This window comes from Seriola aureovittata, chromosome 7 (assembly GCF_021018895.1).
Source record: "Seriola aureovittata isolate HTS-2021-v1 ecotype China chromosome 7, ASM2101889v1, whole genome shotgun sequence".
Classification (NCBI taxonomy): Eukaryota; Metazoa; Chordata; class Actinopteri; order Carangiformes; family Carangidae; genus Seriola; species Seriola aureovittata.
Window position 1 is genome coordinate 18,998,254 of NC_079370.1, and position 17,305 is coordinate 19,015,558.

Sequence of the window (17,305 nt, forward strand, 5' to 3'; positions counted from 1 at the left end):
ATGCTGCTTCTGCTAAAAAAAAAAAAAAAAAAAAAAAAAATCTGAATGAAGAGTTAGGAAATGACTATTTCTTCATTTGAACAGGATCCAGGAGCAAGTTGCTTTTCTAATGGATTTTAGAGCAACTGTTACATGGATGGTGGTTTGGGTGATATACCTACTTTCATTTGTCTGTCTGGTTTTCTTTCTTATATTTTATCTGCCACTGTGGTCCCACTGAGAAGTAATATTTTTATTAAGGTGTACTACCAAGTCTAAAATTTTTCCATCAGACAACATTTGTCCGTCTGTATTTCATCCATGTTGAAAGTCTGTGGTTTATCGATTTTATAACATTATAACATTGTTTTGCAGCTGTCCAATATAAAGTCTGTATTTTGTCTCATGCTTTCTGTCGTGCAGGATCTGTACCATCAGTCCTATGACCTGGTGTGTGTCATGTTCGCCTCCATCCCAGACTTTAAAGAGTTCTACACAGAATCTGACGTCAACAAGGAAGGATTAGAGTGCCTCAGGCTCCTCAACGAAATCATTGCTGATTTTGATGAGGTAAATAACCCTCACTCTGGCAACCTTCATAACATCTGTCACATACAATGCAAGTGCTAGAGCTGCAATGCTTTTATAGTTATATGTGATTGGACATTGTCATGAGCAAGATACTGGATAATGGTATCTGAATATCCTGAGAGGCAGAAGGGAAAATCAGTAATGCTTTCAACAAATTCATTAATTTGTCTTTACAAGCTTTCACTTCTGCCATAAACGGTCTCATTTATTTTAGCTGTTGCATGAACTGTGTGTGTATTTGTGTGTGCGTAGCTGCTGTCCAAACCTAAATTCAGTGGTGTGGAAAAGATCAAGACCATTGGCAGCACTTACATGGCTGCAACTGGGCTGAATGCATCACCAGGGCCAGAGTACACATCACAGGTACACTCATCACACACATGCACACAAATGATTCAAGCACATTTTTGTGTGACTTCCACAAAATCATGTACATTTGTTCTTTCACTGCTTCTCAGGAGCATGACAGGCAGTACATGCACATAGGGACTATGGTAGAGTTTGCCTTTGCCTTGGTGGGGAAGCTGGATGTTATCAACAAACACTCCTTCAATGACTTCAAACTCAGAGTTGGTGAGTTACACACGAAAGTTAAGTTTAAAAACAAAGTGATGAGACTTGTTCTTGTTTTGGCAAGAAATCATGCAGGGCTCTAATTTCTCCAGCACTGTGCCAGAATTGCGGCATAGGGCCGTTTTAGATTTGAAAATAGATTATACATCTATAGAAATTCCTGCGTGTTTTTTAACTGTTACATAGGCAAGAACTTGGTGTGTGTGTGTATGTATGTATGTATGTATGTACAGTACAGGCCAAAAGTTTGGACACACCTTCTCATTCAATGCGTTTTGTTTATTTTCATGACTATTAATATTGTAGATTCCCACTGAAGGCATCAAAACTATGAATGAACACATATGGAATTATGTACTTAACAAAAAAGTGTGAAATAACTGAAAACATGTCTTATATTCTAGTTTCTTCAAAGTAGCCATCCTTTGCTTTTTTGATAGCGCTGCAAACCCTTGGTGTTCTCTCAATGAGCTTCATGAGGTAGTCACCTGAAATGGTTTTCACTTCAGAGGTGTGCCTTGTCAGGGTTAATTAGTGGAATTTCTTGCAGTTGGGACCTTCAGTTGTGTTGTGCAGAAGTCAGGTTGACACACAGCTGACAGCCCTATTGGACAACTGTTAGAATTCATATTATGGCAAGAACCAATCAGCTAAGTAAAGAGAAACGAGTGGCCATCATTACTTTAAGAAATGAAGGTCAGTCAGTCCGGAAAATTGCGAAAACTTTGAATGTGTCCACAAGTGCAGTCGCAAAAACCATCAAGCGCTACAACAAAACTGGCTCACATGAGGACCACCCCAGGAAAGGAAGATCAAGAGTCACCTCTGCTGCTGAGGATAAGTTCATCCGAATCACCAGCCTCAGAAATCGCAAGTTAACAGCAGCACAGATTAGAGACCAGATGAATGTTCTAGCAGCAGACACATCTCTAGAACAACTGTTAAGAGGAGACTGCGCAAATCAGGCCTTCATGGTCAAATAGCTGCTAGGAAACCACTGCTAAGGAGAGGCAACAAGCAGAAAAGATTTTTTTGGGCCAAGAAACACAAGGAATGGACATTAGACCAGTGGAAATCTGTGCTTTGGTCTGATGAGTCTAAATTTCAGATCTTTGGTTCCAACCGCTGTGTCTTTGTGCGACGCAGAAAAGGTGAACGGATGGATTCTACATGCCTGGTTCCCACCGTGAAGCATGGAGGAGGAGGTGTGATGGTGTGGGGGTGCTTTGCTGGTGACACTGTTGGGGATTTATTCAAAATTGAAGGCATACTGAACCAGCATGGCTACCACAGCATCCTGCAGCGACATGCCATCCCATCCGGTTTGCGTTTAGTTGGACAATCATTTATTTTTCAACAGGACAGTGACCCCAAACACACCTCCAGGCTGTGTAAGGGCTATTTGACCAAGAAGGAGAGTGATGGAGTGCTGCGCCAAACCATCTCGATTGGGTTCAGGACCTGAACCCAATCGAGATGGTTTGGGGTGAGCTGGACCGCAGAGTGAAGGTAAAAGGGCCAACAAGTGCCAAGCATCTCTGGGATATCCTTCAAGACTGTTGGAAAACCATTTCAGGTGACTACCTCTTGAAGCTCATCAAGAGAATGCCAAGAGTGTGCAAAGCAGTAATCAGAGCAAAGGATGGCTACTTTGAATAAACTAGAATATAAGACATGTTTTCAGTTATTTCACACTTTTTTGTTAAGTACATAATTCCACATGTGTTCATTCATAGTTTTGATGCCTTCAGTGAGAATCTACAATGTAAATAGTCATGAAAATAAAGGAAACGCATTGAATGAGAAGGTGTGTCCAAACTTTTGGCCTGTACTGTATGTGTGTGTGTGTGTGTATACACGCACGCACGCATGCACACACACACACACACAAGGAACCCTATATTTAGTAAAATAGTACTATTTTATTGATAAAAACCTCTGGCTTGGCAAGTGTCAGCTCAATAATGCACGTGACCATGGAAAATAGGCTATTCACATTGTTTTCATAACATTGTGATCATTTGAAAACAGTAGGTTTATTAAGCTGTAGACCAACAGAGGAACAGGTGTTGAAAAGTTTGAAAGATAGGCTTATTGAATATTCTTTATGGCTTTAAAAGTTGTGATTGGATACAGTTAATAGACTCTGGTTTCTGACAGGTGAGTGAATCATGCAGGTTTTTGTCATTTGGACATCTCAAGTTAATGTGAGCATTCACATTTAGAAACTGGCTTGTAGCCTCCAGCGCAGCAGGGTACTTTAGCTTTTTGTTAATTTTGTTGTTTGTATCAGTTGTGATAATTAACATGTCATAGTTGGACTGGCCATCAGGACCACTGTAACGCATTTCAGAGAGAGCTTTTTCTTGCTTTAAGCCCTGCATACATTATTGCGCTGTTTAGAATCACACAGCTGAAGTTTTGGTATATAGCACAGGCTTTACCTAAAAAAAAAAATAGCTTGAATGTAGATTTGGCAATATCTAATATATCAACGGAGGATACAGTTACTCTATACTCGGTTGATATATTAGTAGGTATTGCTATGGGCATGTAGTCTTTGTATGCATCCATGGCCTTTTTTTTTTTTTGGGCACCAATATACTGTGGGGGTAATTTCATTATCTTGACAGAAACAGAGAGGTGTGTACATCTTTAAATCACAAGAAAATAAAACTCATGTCAGCAAGACGTAGGTATAGTCATGGCAACATAACAGCAGAAGGATACTGACTAAAGAGAAGAGGGAAAATTGAAGAGGAAAGCAGGCAGGCAGCTCCCAGCTCCCTGCGTGCAGTAAGAGTCAGAGTTCGATACCTTCAACCTGTCTGTGAAGATCGCAGCATGGGATGGTCCATTAACTCAGCAGTGTGCGTGTGTGTGACTGTACATCCCTGCTGCTTCCAGATGGGCCCAAAATGCTCCATCAGAGTGGGATACAAGTCCCCACCCACTGGGACTGGACAAAATCAGTGGCCATGTGCCTGTGTGTGCTGCTTGTGCACTTGTACACATTGCAATTTCCAGCAATCTGAAAATTGACTCAGGAGACAGTGAAGAGACGCCCAGCGTCATCTCAGTGCTGTGAAAAGCTACAGAGGCTGCTGAGCAGAGGTGCTGAGAGTCTTGGGGATTAAGAGCTCAGCTGCATTTAGCTTCCACTTCATCTCATGTTCTGATGAAATCTTGTGAAAAGCTTTGTTTATTCTGAAAGCAGCAGGTCTCTTGCTAAAAGCCTTTTGGAGCTGTGCGCTGGCTGCCTTAATAATTAATCAGTAATATCAAAAATGGATTTTAATACTTTTCCAACATTGTTCATGTATTACATCATAATTAGAAACAAAAGACCAATTCTTTTATAACTCATCACTTATGTTACATACTTTAACATTTGTGTGTGCAATAGAAAATAAATGTGTCCTCAATCCTAACTGTGTTAGAAATAGTATGTGAAAGTGTAGTAACTGAGTAGAAATGTGCACTGATTGTTTTGTGTCCTTTGTCAGGTATTAACCATGGTCCAGTGATAGCTGGAGTCATTGGAGCCCAGAAACCTCAGTATGATATCTGGGGGAACACAGTGAATGTAGCCAGCAGAATGGACAGCACTGGAGTCCTGGGAAAAATACAGGTAAGTTAAGGATCATTTTGGTGATATCCTGTATTTTTCTTACTGTCAACAAATCCCATGATCCTACTAACAGGTATTGGCTGTGTAGCTTAAGCCTGATATGTATATAATTCCTCTATTCCACTGGGTGTGTAGTAGTTTATATTTAGTCAAATTTACATACCCCAGCCTATTGCTGTAACGACTCACGAGCTCAAAGGACACTAGGTGTCAAATAGCCCCTAAAAAATGCCTGTTAGAATATGCTGTTTTAGGAGTATAGAGCTTTTTCACAAAGAAATTTTACTTGTCGTTGCAGGAAAAGCAAAAGTGAAACAAATTTTGTGATTGATAATTCAGTTCAATTAAGTGACCCAGTGAACATGCCAGTGAGCCATGCAGAACATGCACAAATGCAGGACTGAGGAACTGGCTCAACTAAATGGACCGTACTTGTTATGGATGTTATTAGTTACACCTGTGTTTTCCTGCTATGGCATGCCAAAATGTCTGCTGTGAAAAAGGTCTATTACTAAGACAAATAAATCTTTAAAAACAACTCCACCACAAATAAATACGGTGTAATGTCCTCAGAAATAATCAACGGGCTTGGGAAGAAGGGAACAACTTTTATGTCTTTTATCTATGTATAGTTTTTATACCTTTGCGTCTGTGACCGGAGGCATTGTGTTTTCAGTTTGTACGTCCGTCCTATTCTGGTGAACGAGAGCTCTCATTAACACCTTGAGGGAATTTCTTCAAATTTGGCACAAACATCTATGTGGACTCAAAGATGAATTGGTTAGAATTTAGAGGTCAAAGGTTTTCACAGTCTTGTGAATACATTATACACTATATTGCCAAAAGTATAGGCTCACCTGCCTTGACTCGCATATGAACTTAAGTGACATCCCATTTTTAATCCATAGGGTTTAATATGACGTCGGTCCAACCTTTGCGGCTATAACAGCTTCAACTCTTCTGGGAAGGCTTTCCACAAGGTTTAGGAGTGTGTTTATGGGAATTTTTTGACCATTTTTCCAGAAGCACATTTGTGAAGTCACACACTGATGTTGGACGAGAAGGCCTGGCTCTCAGTCTCCGCTCTAATTCATCCCAAAGGTGTTCTGTCGGGTTGAGGTCAGGACTCTGTGCAGGCCAGTCAAGTTCATCCACACCAAACTCTCTCATCCATGTCTTTATGGACCTTGCTTTGTGCACTGGTTCACAGTCATGTTGGAACAGGAAGGGGCCATCCCCAAACTGTTCCCACAAAGTTAGGAGCATGGAATTGTCCAAAATCTCTTGGTATGCTGAAGCATTCAGAGTTCCTTTCACTGGAACTAAAGGGCCAAGCCCAGTGCCTGAAAAACAACCCCACACCATAATCCCCCCTCCACCAAACTTTACACTTGGCACAATGCAGTCAGACAAGTACCATTCTCCTGGCAACCGCCAAACCCAGACTCGTCCATCAGATCGCCAGATGGTGAAGCGCGATTCGTCACTCCAGAGAACGCGTCTCCACTGCTCTGGAGTCCAGTAGCGGCGTGCTTTACACCACTGCATCCGACACTTTACATTGCACTTGGTGATGGATTGGATGCAGCTGCTCGGCCATGGAAACCCATTCCATGAAGCTTTCTACGCACTGTTCTTGAGCTAATCTGAAGGCCACATGAAGTTTGGAGGTCTGTAGAGATTGACTCTACAGAAAGTTGGCGACCTCTGCGCCTCAGCATCCGCTGACCCCGCTCCGTCATTTTACGTGGCCTACCACGTCGTGGCTGAGTTGCTGTCGTTCCCAATCACTTCCGCTTTGTTATTATACCACTGACAGTTGACTGTGGAATATTTAGGGGCGAAGAAATTTCATGACTGGACTTGTTGCACAGGTGGCATCCCATCACAGTACCACGCTGGAATTCACTGAGCTCCTGAGAGCGACCCATTCTTTCACAAATGTTTGTAGAAACAGTCTGCATGCCTTGGTGCTTGATTTTAGACACCTGTGGCCATAGAAGTGATTGGAACACCTGATTTCAATTATTTGGATGGGTGAGTGAATACTTTTGGCAATATAGTGTATATTGGGAACGCCCAGAGGGAATGCATGCTTAGTGTGACCTCATAAAACATGATTTTGGTCATCACTAAAGGATTCATTCACTAATTATGACACGACACAACCTAACTAATGCAAATGTCTAATAGGATAAAAGTGAAGACATTTTATATCCAAACAAACAGTGAAAGACCAACTTCACTGTGACATCATGGTGTTATTCAAAAACACAAGTGGCCATTATTCAACGATGTAACTCAGGAACAGAAGGGGAGATTGTGACAATACTTTGTGCTTTGGCGGCTGTGGCTCAGGAGGCAGAGCGACTTGTCCACTAATTAGGTCGATGGTTCAATCCCCGGCCGCATGTCAAAGTATTCTTGGCGAAGATACTGGCTGTTCCATCAGTGCATGAATATATGAGTGAATGGGGCAAGTATTGTAAAGCACTTTGAGTGGACAGTAAGACTAGAAAAGTGCAAGTCCATTTACCATTACCACTCGACTTCACTGGTAGGCGGAGGCATAGAAGCGCAAGGAGGTAATCCTAGTTTTCATGGGATTTGTTGACAGTAACAAAAATAACTCCAGTCCTGATTATTTTCTGTTGTGCATTCAAAAACAAGACAGTTTGTTCTCTTTCATAATATTCGCTCGATGTCTCACTATGGGATGCACGCCCCCGCTGCAGCCCTCAGAAGCACTTATCTCATTACGCCAATCCTGATTGGCTGGTGAACGTGTTCGTCCGCGTCAGGTAGTCCCACCTGCCATAAAAATCCCCTGCGGACGTCACCAGTTCATTCAAATACCGCTTCTCACTCGGAGCATATCTCTCGTCCTGAGCTGGCTAGCTTAACTGTCCACAGACGGATCTTATTTAGCTTCCGTCGCCGGGCGCTTGTTAGCTTGGGGCATTTTTGTTGCTCACCAGTCACACCAGATCGGAGTGTTTTGCGTTTTCCTTGCCTTCCGGCTAGGCTAACGCTCAAGCTCGACACCCCACCACGGTGTTCACTTCCCGGGGAATTAGCACACCAGCTAATCTCTCGGTTTTTTGTTAGCACACCAGCTAACCACCTCGTTTCCCTCCCTGCGCACCCGTTTGTGAGGGATGGAGGACAAAACTCCTCACACCAGAGGATACGGAGACTCTGGGTCCCGTCACTGCCGCTGTGGGAACAAGATTTCGAGCAGGGATCCACACCAGGTCTGCTCGAGCTGCCTAGGGCAGGAACATACCCGCCTGGCGATCGATGTCCCCGGCTCGTGTCGACACTGCTCGGCGTTTACGCTCAAGAGCCTCCGTAGACGACTAGCTCGCCAAGCTAGCCTCTCCGGGCATGACCCTTATCTCCCCTCCGACGGCCACGATGTTGTAGGTGAGGAGGAGAAGGATGATGCCGCGGCGGCGCCGGAGGCCAGTGTTAGCTGGGGCTCCCAGACCGAACTGGCCTCGGCCGTACCGCCGGAGGACGACGTCCTGGAATTGGACTTCGGGGAGGATGATGAAGAGGACAACCTTTTCATCACCCCGGGCTGCGCAGCCTGCGGCCCCCGCCGCCTCTCAAGAGGAAAGTGGGAGAAGCACACCAGCCTCTCCTCTACCCAGTTCGGACATGCTCGACGTGTGCAAACGCGCTGCTGCCCGGCTGGGCATCCCCTGGCCTGTCGTCATAACGGAGACCACCAGATCCCGCTATGAGGGGAAGAAATTACCCCTGGCCAGGAGTGCGGCAAAACAACTCCTCCCTGTCTTCCCGGAGCTGCTGGACGAGGTGGCCCGTTCATGGAAAGACCGCCCGTACAGCAGCAGGAGCCCGATTCCCGGAGCCTCCGCCCTCGACTGTGAGGGGATGGAGGGCACGGGCCTGCTCCGCATGCCTTCAATGGAGCCGCTTGTCGCCGCGCACCTGCACCCCAGGCCGGCAGCAGCGCCATCCAGGGGCCCCAGCCTGCCGTCCAAGTCTGACCGTTTCCAGTCAGCCCTGACTGAGAAAACGTACAAGGCGGCGGCGCTCTCGGCCAGAGTGCTCAATGTCCTCTCTCTGCTCACGGCTTACCAGGCCGAGTTGTGTGAGGACTTTGCGCAGTCTCAGGACCCAGCTACGTGGGAGGAAATACCGGTCATCACCGACCTGTGTCTCCGTGTCCAGCGCTGCGCGGTCCAGGCCACGGGGAGAGCGCTGGGAAATATGGTTCTGCAGGAGCGTGCGCGGTGGCTAGGCCTTGCTAACCTGTCAGATAGGGAGAAGGAGGACATCCTGGACATGCCCATAGTCCCGGAGGGGCTCTTCGGCTCCGCACTGGCCTCTATGCAGAAGCGGTGTGAGGCAAAGAAGAAAGAGGATGAAGCCCTCCAGCTCTGCCTCCCTCGTAAGCCCCCAGCTCCTTCTCCTCCTCCTGTTGTGCAGCGACGAGGCTTCACACAGACGGCTCCACAGTTTAAAGCCCCCAAGCTGTCGAAGCCCCAGCCCGCCCCGGCGACCCTTCATGGTCAGGTAACCCGGCCCGGCTGACAGAGGAAACCCCCGGCCTCAACCGCAGCCCCGCAGGCCCAGCCCGCGCATGCTGCCCATTCCCAGGCCAGGAAGAAAAAAAGAGCGGGGTGACCGCCTCTCTTCACAGGTGATGCAGCTGGTTGTTCCCCGTTCCCCAGCCACACCTGCTTGGCTTCCAAGCGTGCTCCCCGGGGCCCACCGCGCCCCCTTCTCCCAGCCACGGCGGGCTGGAGAGAAAGGACAGTTTGCAGCGGAGGGTTCAGCTGTTGCCCCTCCCTCACGTCCACAAGCACGCACGCACACATGTGTTTTCACAAAGAGTATGAAAATAAAATGTGTCCCGCTGTCGCATCCAGGCCGAGGGCGCAGCATACAAAAGCCAAAAGAATAAAAAATATAAAAACGACGCCTGCTGTCCCGCTCCGGCGAGAAGCTGCCATAGCTCTCACCGGAGCGGAAACCGAGGCAGCCCCGCCGCGGCGCTGTCAGCCCGGGCTGAAAAGCACAGCGCCGCTCGGGTGGGCTGTCCCGGCCCCGCCGCGAAAGGACGCCACCGCACCGCGGATGGCCCCACTCTCGCTGGCGAGGGAGCTGGAGTGTGTATCCAATCTCTCCCTCAGGTGGGAGAGTTGGAGCGCTCTTCCAGCTTCACCCTGGGTGCTGAGGACTCCAATTTGCCGCCGTTCCCCCGCGATTCGCCAGCATAATTCATTCCCAGGCTCAGGGAGAGTCAGCTCGCGTTTTACAGGAGGAAATCCACTCACTGTTAATCCAGCAAGCGATATGTATAGTACCTCCCGCACAGAGTCAGAGCGGTTTTTACTCCAGGTATTTTCTGGTCCCCAAACGGGGGGGGAACCGGAATTCGCCCTATCCTGGATCTGCGGGCTCTGAACAAATATCTCAGGAAATACAATTTCAGGATGCTCACACACGCATCTCTGCTGCGTCTGGTGCATCAGGGCGACTGGTTCACATCTGTCGATCTGAAGGACGCATATTTCCACATTTCAATTTATCCCCCCCACAGAAAGTATCTGAGATTTGCTTTCCAGGGGGTCTGTTACGAGTACCGCGTGCTCCCCTTCGGCCTCTCCCTGAGCCCGAGAGTGTTTGTCCGGTGCACGGAGGCGGCAATAGCCCCGCTGAGGAGACGGGGCATCCGCCTGGCCACATACCTCGACGATTGGCTGCTTCTGGCGCAATCGGAGCAGGAAGCCAAGGCACACATGCATATCCTCACACAGCACCTGCCCAATCTGGGCTTTGTGATGAACGCAGAAAAGAGCATGCTCGTCCCGGCACAGAATATAATCTTTTTGGGATTATTTCTGGACTCGGTGAACTTCACAGCGCGCCTCTCGGCAGAGCGAGTGAAAACATTCAGGACATGCCTCGCACTTTTTCATCCAGGCAGATATGTTCAATTCAGATTGTGTCTGCGGTTACTCGGACTGATGGCGTCAGCCATTCATGTAGTCCGTCTCGGCCGCCTCCACATAAGGGAATTCCAGTTTTGGGTAGCCTCATGCGGGCTGGATCCCGTGCGCCATGGCGCACGGAGAGTGTGGATCACACCGGAATGCGCCAGGATGCTGTGTCACTGGCGCGCTCCCTGACCCAAGGGGTCCCCATGGGCTCAGTCCTGTCAAGAAGGGTGGTCACTACAGACGCCAGTCTGTCCGCTGGGGCGGAATACACGAAGGCGAGTCTGTGAGGGGCCGCTGGAGTGTGGCTCTCCAACAATCCCACATAAATTTCCTGGAACTTTCAGCGGTGTTCCTCTCCCTGAAACACTTCCTCCCGTCCCTCCAGGGCCGTCATGTCCTGGTGAGAACGGACAATACAACGACAGTGGCGTATATCAACCGCCAGGGCAGCTTACGTTCACGTCGTTACACATGCTGGCACGCAAACTGATCCTCTGGAGCTCCGGCCGTCTCCTCTCTCTGAGAGCGACACACGTCCCAGGTGTCCTGAACACGGGCGCGGACCTGTTATCCAGGGGCGCGCCGATGTACGGGGAGTGGACTCTGCACCCAGAGATTGTGGAACAGATTTGGACACGGTTCGGCCGGGCCACCGTAGATCTGTTCGCCTCGAGAGAAAACTCGCGGTGTTTTACTCTCTGCACAGCAGGGATGCTCCTCTGGGCGTGGATGCGCTGGCGCACGCCTGGCCGCGCGTGCGTCTCTATGCGTTCCCCCCACTGGCCCTGATACCCCCCACTCTGGCCAGAGTGAGGGAACACGGCCACAAACTGGTTTTAATAGCTCCACACTGGCCCGCAATGCAGTGGCTGGCGAAGATTTTCCAGTTGCTGTGCGCTCAGGGGGCGGGGTCGGTTTTCCACCCGCACCCGGAGCGCCTGGCACTATGGGCTTGGCCCCTGAGTGGTTCAATCTGTCAGCTGTGGGGCTCCCACAGCGGGTGATTTCCACAATACAGAGCGCTCGAGCCTCTTCCACCAGGTCTCTATATGACTGTAAGTGGAGAGTGTTCGAGAATTGGTGTCACAGGAATGGCCACATTCCTTTCCAGTGTCCGGTGGGGGTGATATTGTCATTCCTGCAAGACCTGATTGACAACCGGAATGCCTTCTCCACGGTTAAAGTGTACTTGGCAGCTATTTCCGCGTGGTAAAAAAACCGCGAGCCAACATCTGCTGGTTTGTCAGTTTATGAAAGGAGCTTGCAGGCTTCTCCCCGTGTCCAGACCACTGGTGCCTCCGTGGGACCTGGCTGTGGTTCTGGAGGGGCTCGGGGGTCCTCCTTTTGAACCACTGGAGAAGGCGGACCTAAAGCACGTGTACCTCAAAACAGTGCTGTTGCTGGCTCTGGCCTCGGCAAAGTGAGTCAGTGACATTCATGTGCTTTCAGTGCATCCATCATGCACTCATCTTTTCCCAGGGGATGTGAGGATGATTTTGAAGCCCAATCCGGCTTTTGTGCCGAAGATGGTTGGCTCATTTTCTCCTATTGACCTTGCGGCCTTCGCTGCCTCGCCAGGGGTGCAGCGACCGCATGTGTTATGTCCAGTTCGTGCTGTGCGCACTTACATGGACAAAACAGGAAGCTTCAGGAGGAGCGATCAGCTGTTTGTCTCCTGGGCTGATCCCCATAAGGGGAAACCTATCACGAAGCAACGTCTGTCCCACTGGGTGGTGGAGGCGATTGTTTCTGCTTACTCGAGTCAGGGTTTGCAGCCTCCCGGAGGCCTGCGTGCGCACTCGACTCGGGGTATGGCTGCATCCTGGGCCTTGTTCAGGGGGGTTTCTGTTCAGGACATTTGTGCTGCGGCGAGATGGTCCTCGCTGCTCACTTTTGTTCGATTCTATATGCTGGACGTTTCCGCTCCGTACGTGGCACGGGCGATTTTGCAGTCCTGATTGGAACAGAATATCTTCTCTGATGGTTGGTGGACGATAGATAAGCTTGTCTGGCAATACGGGAGCTACCATATCCCATAGTGAGACATCGAGCGAATATTATGAAAGCGAACTTAAGGTTATTTACATAACCCCGGTTCTCTGAGTAATATGAGTGAGATGTCTCACCAGACAACCCTTCTTGCTTGGGCGAGTGAGAAGAGGTGTTTATCTTGAATGAAGTGGTGACATCTGCAGGGGATATTTATGGCAGGTGGGACTACCTGACGCGGACGAACACGTTCACCAGCCAATCAGGATTGGCGTAATGAGATAAGTGCTTCTGAGGGCTGCAGCGGGGGCGTGCATCCCATAGTGAGACATCTCACTCATATTACTCAGAGAACCGGGGTTATGTAAATAACCTTAAGATTCTCTGTATCTGTCACACATCACGTTGTGTTTGAAGTTGACTGTTTCTTTCAAAGCAGCAGTGCTTTATTTTCAAATGTAGACATTTTAAATGTCAGTGCAGATGTTTAAAAGATGAATACTCCCTCTGCTCATGCTGTTTATGGCAGCAAGGACATCAAATCATCTCAGCATCATGTGACATCTTCAAGTCTTACATTTGCAAACTGCCTGAGCACTGATAAGTGTTTTTTTCACCTGCATGATGTGTGGCTGTGAGAATCATTCAGTCTTCAGAGGGCTATATTACACTTCACAGCCTGCACACATCTGATAGAGCCATCTGCTGTGCAGTGTAGCACAACTGTAGCCCAACTGCAGTACTTTCAATTGCATTCCAAGATTGCCTGATGATATTTCAAGATACGCAGAGGCAACACTATGAAATGTTGAGTCCTTCCAAGGTAGTATACAGTTATTTCACATCTGTGCTCATTTTACTGACAATCCCTAATTCTAAAACCCAGAGGACATTTTCCTTTGTGTTACTTTTTATATTTTGTCATATGCTATGTTGTCTGGAAGCTGCAGTGTTCTGGGATGACTGCTGAGCTCTTTATCTGCTATAATCCTTAATGATAGGATAAAAAAAATATATAGTGGGGGCACCTGTGAATGCAGCTCTACTTGATATGCATATTTTTGCAGTCTAAATCCTAACATTCAGGTTAATTTCAGACAACACTTTTATATGCAATTTAAATCCTGATTTTGTCTGCTAAAATACAATTGCTACTTATGAGTTAATGGTCAGCAGACTTCCCCTCAGCTCCTGGAAATGTTTTCCTGTAGAGAGCTGAGTATCTTTGCCTGCAGTAAGATAAGCAAAATGGATGTTACCCATCTGGTTCTCCCTGTAGGTGACAGAGGAGACAAGTCGCATCCTTCTTACCCTGGGCTACATGTGCTCTTGTAGAGGCATCATCAACGTTAAGGGCAAAGGGGAGCTCAAGACCTACTTTGTGCACACAGAGATGACCCGCTCACTGTCCCAAGGGAATGTAATGCCGTAAGACTGGTTCACACTATGCTGAATTTACACAGGCACAAAGCACAGACATTCATTTCCAATTAATGGAGGTTCGATCTTCTCAATGCCATTGTAGCAGAAAAGTATGAGGCACAAAAGAATTGGATCTGCGTTGCAAGGAAAAAAATTATTTTAATTTTGCATTGCAAGTTACCTATGCCACAGCTGTAGTATACATTTTGTCACTTATGTAACTGTACAGCAGGTAGGCAATAACCCCTGAAATATTTTGTAATTTGAATGTTGGATCCAGAAAAGCCACAGTGGCTCAAGTCAGTCAGATCTAATATTGTACAAGTTCAGTCAGAGAGAATAGTCTGAAATGATCTAAATTAGTATTCTGACTCAGTTCTGGGAGGCTTGTGGCATCACTTTGAGATAAAAGCCTCTTTCTATCCAGGTGCATCTAAAACAGAATCTGCAGTCTGTTCATTTTACAGGAAACGGTACATTTTGGATGTCAAATGATGTACAGTACAAAGAGAGAAGCAAAGTGTGTTGCAACAGTTTTCATATCAAGGCCTCTTGAAGAGCATTTGTGCATCCAAAAGACAAGAATGTTAGAGTGAACAACAATACAAACACATCATGCTGGTGAACTTTGTGTGCCCCCAACTCAACCAAATTTGTACCAAGTGATAAAAAAAGGTCATAGATCTGACGATCTGATATTAAACTGAACGCAAAGTATAGAAGGGAAAACTGCATGACCACTGTTGCCAAGATGAAGCTGGTCTTGTTTAAAAAACACAGACCGCCAACAAGGAGACACGCATATGTGTACATAAGTCCATCAACCTTGTTAGAAGCACGAAGTCTTGGATGTATTTTACAGGTGGTCTAGGACCATGAAACGCATTGAAAAAAAAGAATCTATGAATATATTATGATATTCATGTGGGGCAGAGTTTCCCAAAACTGTCTTTGCACTTTAACCATCTTGTCTCCACTGAGTGTTTACACAAAACTATAAATAATCCTTATGGCATAGGTCAGGGTTTGTAGCTTTTCAGACCAAGCTGAGAGGATCAGATCTGAGCCATATGGATTTAAAAGTCAGGTTAGAGTCAAACTACTGGATAACAAAGAGATGAAGATGATTTCAGTGTGAAGACTTTAATTTTGGGAAACCCAAGCCTGATCTGTACAGGGTAGCTTTAGAGTGCGTATGGTATGGTGGTTTTGTAAGAAAAGAAAATACTACCAAAAAAGTGTTTTGATGTTTTGATGATGCCATTGTTTTTTGTAAAAACTTCATTAAAATTTCTATGTATTTCAATTCTATGGAGTGAATTTTTGATTGTAAGGTTGATTTACAATTAACAGCAGGATGATGAAAATGCTCTTGCACACTGGATTGATATTCTTCATCAACCTAAACTGGTCCGTGAGAAGCTGTTGCATCACAGCGATCGAATGCACTGATGACATCAATCCAATACAAAGCTCACAACTAGAATAAGTTCAACATTTTTGTGCCTCTGGACTGTGGTACGCAATTGACATTGGGCAATGCTGCTAGTGAGCAGATTGACATACAATATTATCTAAACTTATCCAGGCCAAAGATGAATCACAATCTTTGTCCTGTCTGTGTTAGAATACGGTCTCCATTTTTTTATGTTCCATTGTATGGAACCACATGTGTCCCCACTGGTCTCCATATTGATAGGAAATTAATAATGGCTAACCTTCCACCGGATATGCGTCAATGTTTGTCAACATGCGGTCATTTGACGTCACAGAGTAGTGCCACACCCCGGAGGATCCAGTATTCTGGAGGAAGTGAAGTCTTCAGATCTACAGCTGCGATGTAATTCATATTTGTCCTAACCGGCTTCTTGTAGATTGGACAGGAGTAGAGGCGGGAATCCTTCATACCTGCAACACAGAAAAATTGAAAAGTCTAAAGTGGTAACAGAAAACGGAGCAACAGCTGGTAAAACTGTCTCTTAATTCAACATGTGTTTCTAGAATTATTTCATGTTTATGAAGTATTGAATGTCATGCCATCACTCATCAGACTCTACAACACCACAGCACCCACTACCTCCCATCTTTACCGATTGAGACCCACAACCATACTTCACTCAGTTAAACATCACGAACATTGCACATCTATATGCACACAGATCTATTTTATTGCATCTATAATTCCTATTTATATTAATTTATCCTATTGAATTTACAGTGCATTCAGGAAGTATTCATACCCCTGAACTATTTGTACACTTTATTGTGTTCTGATTCTAAATTTAAATTTTTTTTTCTCATCAATATACACTCAACAACTCATCACGATGTGGTGAAAACATGTTTTTCGAAAAATTTGCAAATTTGTTCAAAATTTCAAAAAACTGAAATCTCTCATTTACGAACATATTCAGACCCTTTGCTGTAGAACTCCAAATTGCACTCAGGTGCACCCTCTGTGCTTTAATTATCCTTCAGACATGTCTTGAATGGAGTCAACCTGTGGCAAATTGCATTGATTGGAAAGGCTCACACCCCTGTATACAAGGTCCCATAATTTACACTGCATGTGAGGAGAGAAACCAAGCCAGGATGTCAGGGGAACTCTCTGTAGACCTCTGTGATAAAATTGTGTGGCGAGGCTTAGATCAGGGTAATGGTACCAAACCATTTCTAAAGCTTTAAGTCTTCTCAAAACATGTTTATTGAGGATGGATAGATGGGCAAAAAAATAAGTTTAAGTTAAAATTAAAAATTAAAATTAAATCTACAACACAATGTGTGCAAAAGTGAAGGGGTCTGAATTCTTTCTGAAGCCACTGTAAATCAAAACATTAAAATGTGTTTTTATAAAGTCAAAATCTGCTCAAATCATACAAATGACTCTGATTACGAGAACATGTGGTTATTTACCACTACTCCTACAGAACCACCTTATTATTGTTACTTGGTTTTTAGGCCGTCAGCTTGCTAACTGATTGTTAGCCTGTCAGTCACAGCCTGATGAAGTGCTACTTGAGTGTTCCTCAACAGCCCTCCATCAGCAGAGAAACCAACAATCCTTGTCACAAGCAAAAAACAGCCTTTGTTGAGTCGGTCTTTAGAGATGATACACACAGGGATGAAACTAATCTCTTTGAAGGAC

At 46.1% G+C, this 17,305-nt stretch overlaps 2 protein-coding genes across 2 annotated transcripts in view; one reads left to right on the top strand and one right to left on the bottom strand.

Moving 5' to 3' along the window:
* adcy2a (adenylate cyclase 2a) overlaps positions 1 to 15,466 on the top strand; it is a 75,036-nt gene extending 59,570 nt beyond the window's left edge. The window contains exons 22-26 of the mRNA XM_056379908.1: positions 403 to 549; positions 823 to 933; positions 1,029 to 1,143; positions 4,650 to 4,774; positions 14,018 to 15,466. Of these exons, the coding sequence (XP_056235883.1) occupies positions 403 to 549; positions 823 to 933; positions 1,029 to 1,143; positions 4,650 to 4,774; positions 14,018 to 14,170 (651 nt within the window). The 3' untranslated portion in view covers positions 14,171 to 15,466. The remainder of the gene's footprint in view (positions 1 to 402; positions 550 to 822; positions 934 to 1,028; positions 1,144 to 4,649; positions 4,775 to 14,017) is intronic.
* The window catches only part of dnah5 (dynein, axonemal, heavy chain 5), a 96,264-nt gene continuing 93,252 nt past the window's right edge, over positions 14,294 to 17,305 (bottom strand). The window contains exon 87 of the mRNA XM_056379909.1: positions 14,294 to 16,068. Coding sequence (XP_056235884.1) covers positions 15,917 to 16,068 — 152 coding nt within the window. The 3' untranslated portion in view covers positions 14,294 to 15,916. The remainder of the gene's footprint in view (positions 16,069 to 17,305) is intronic.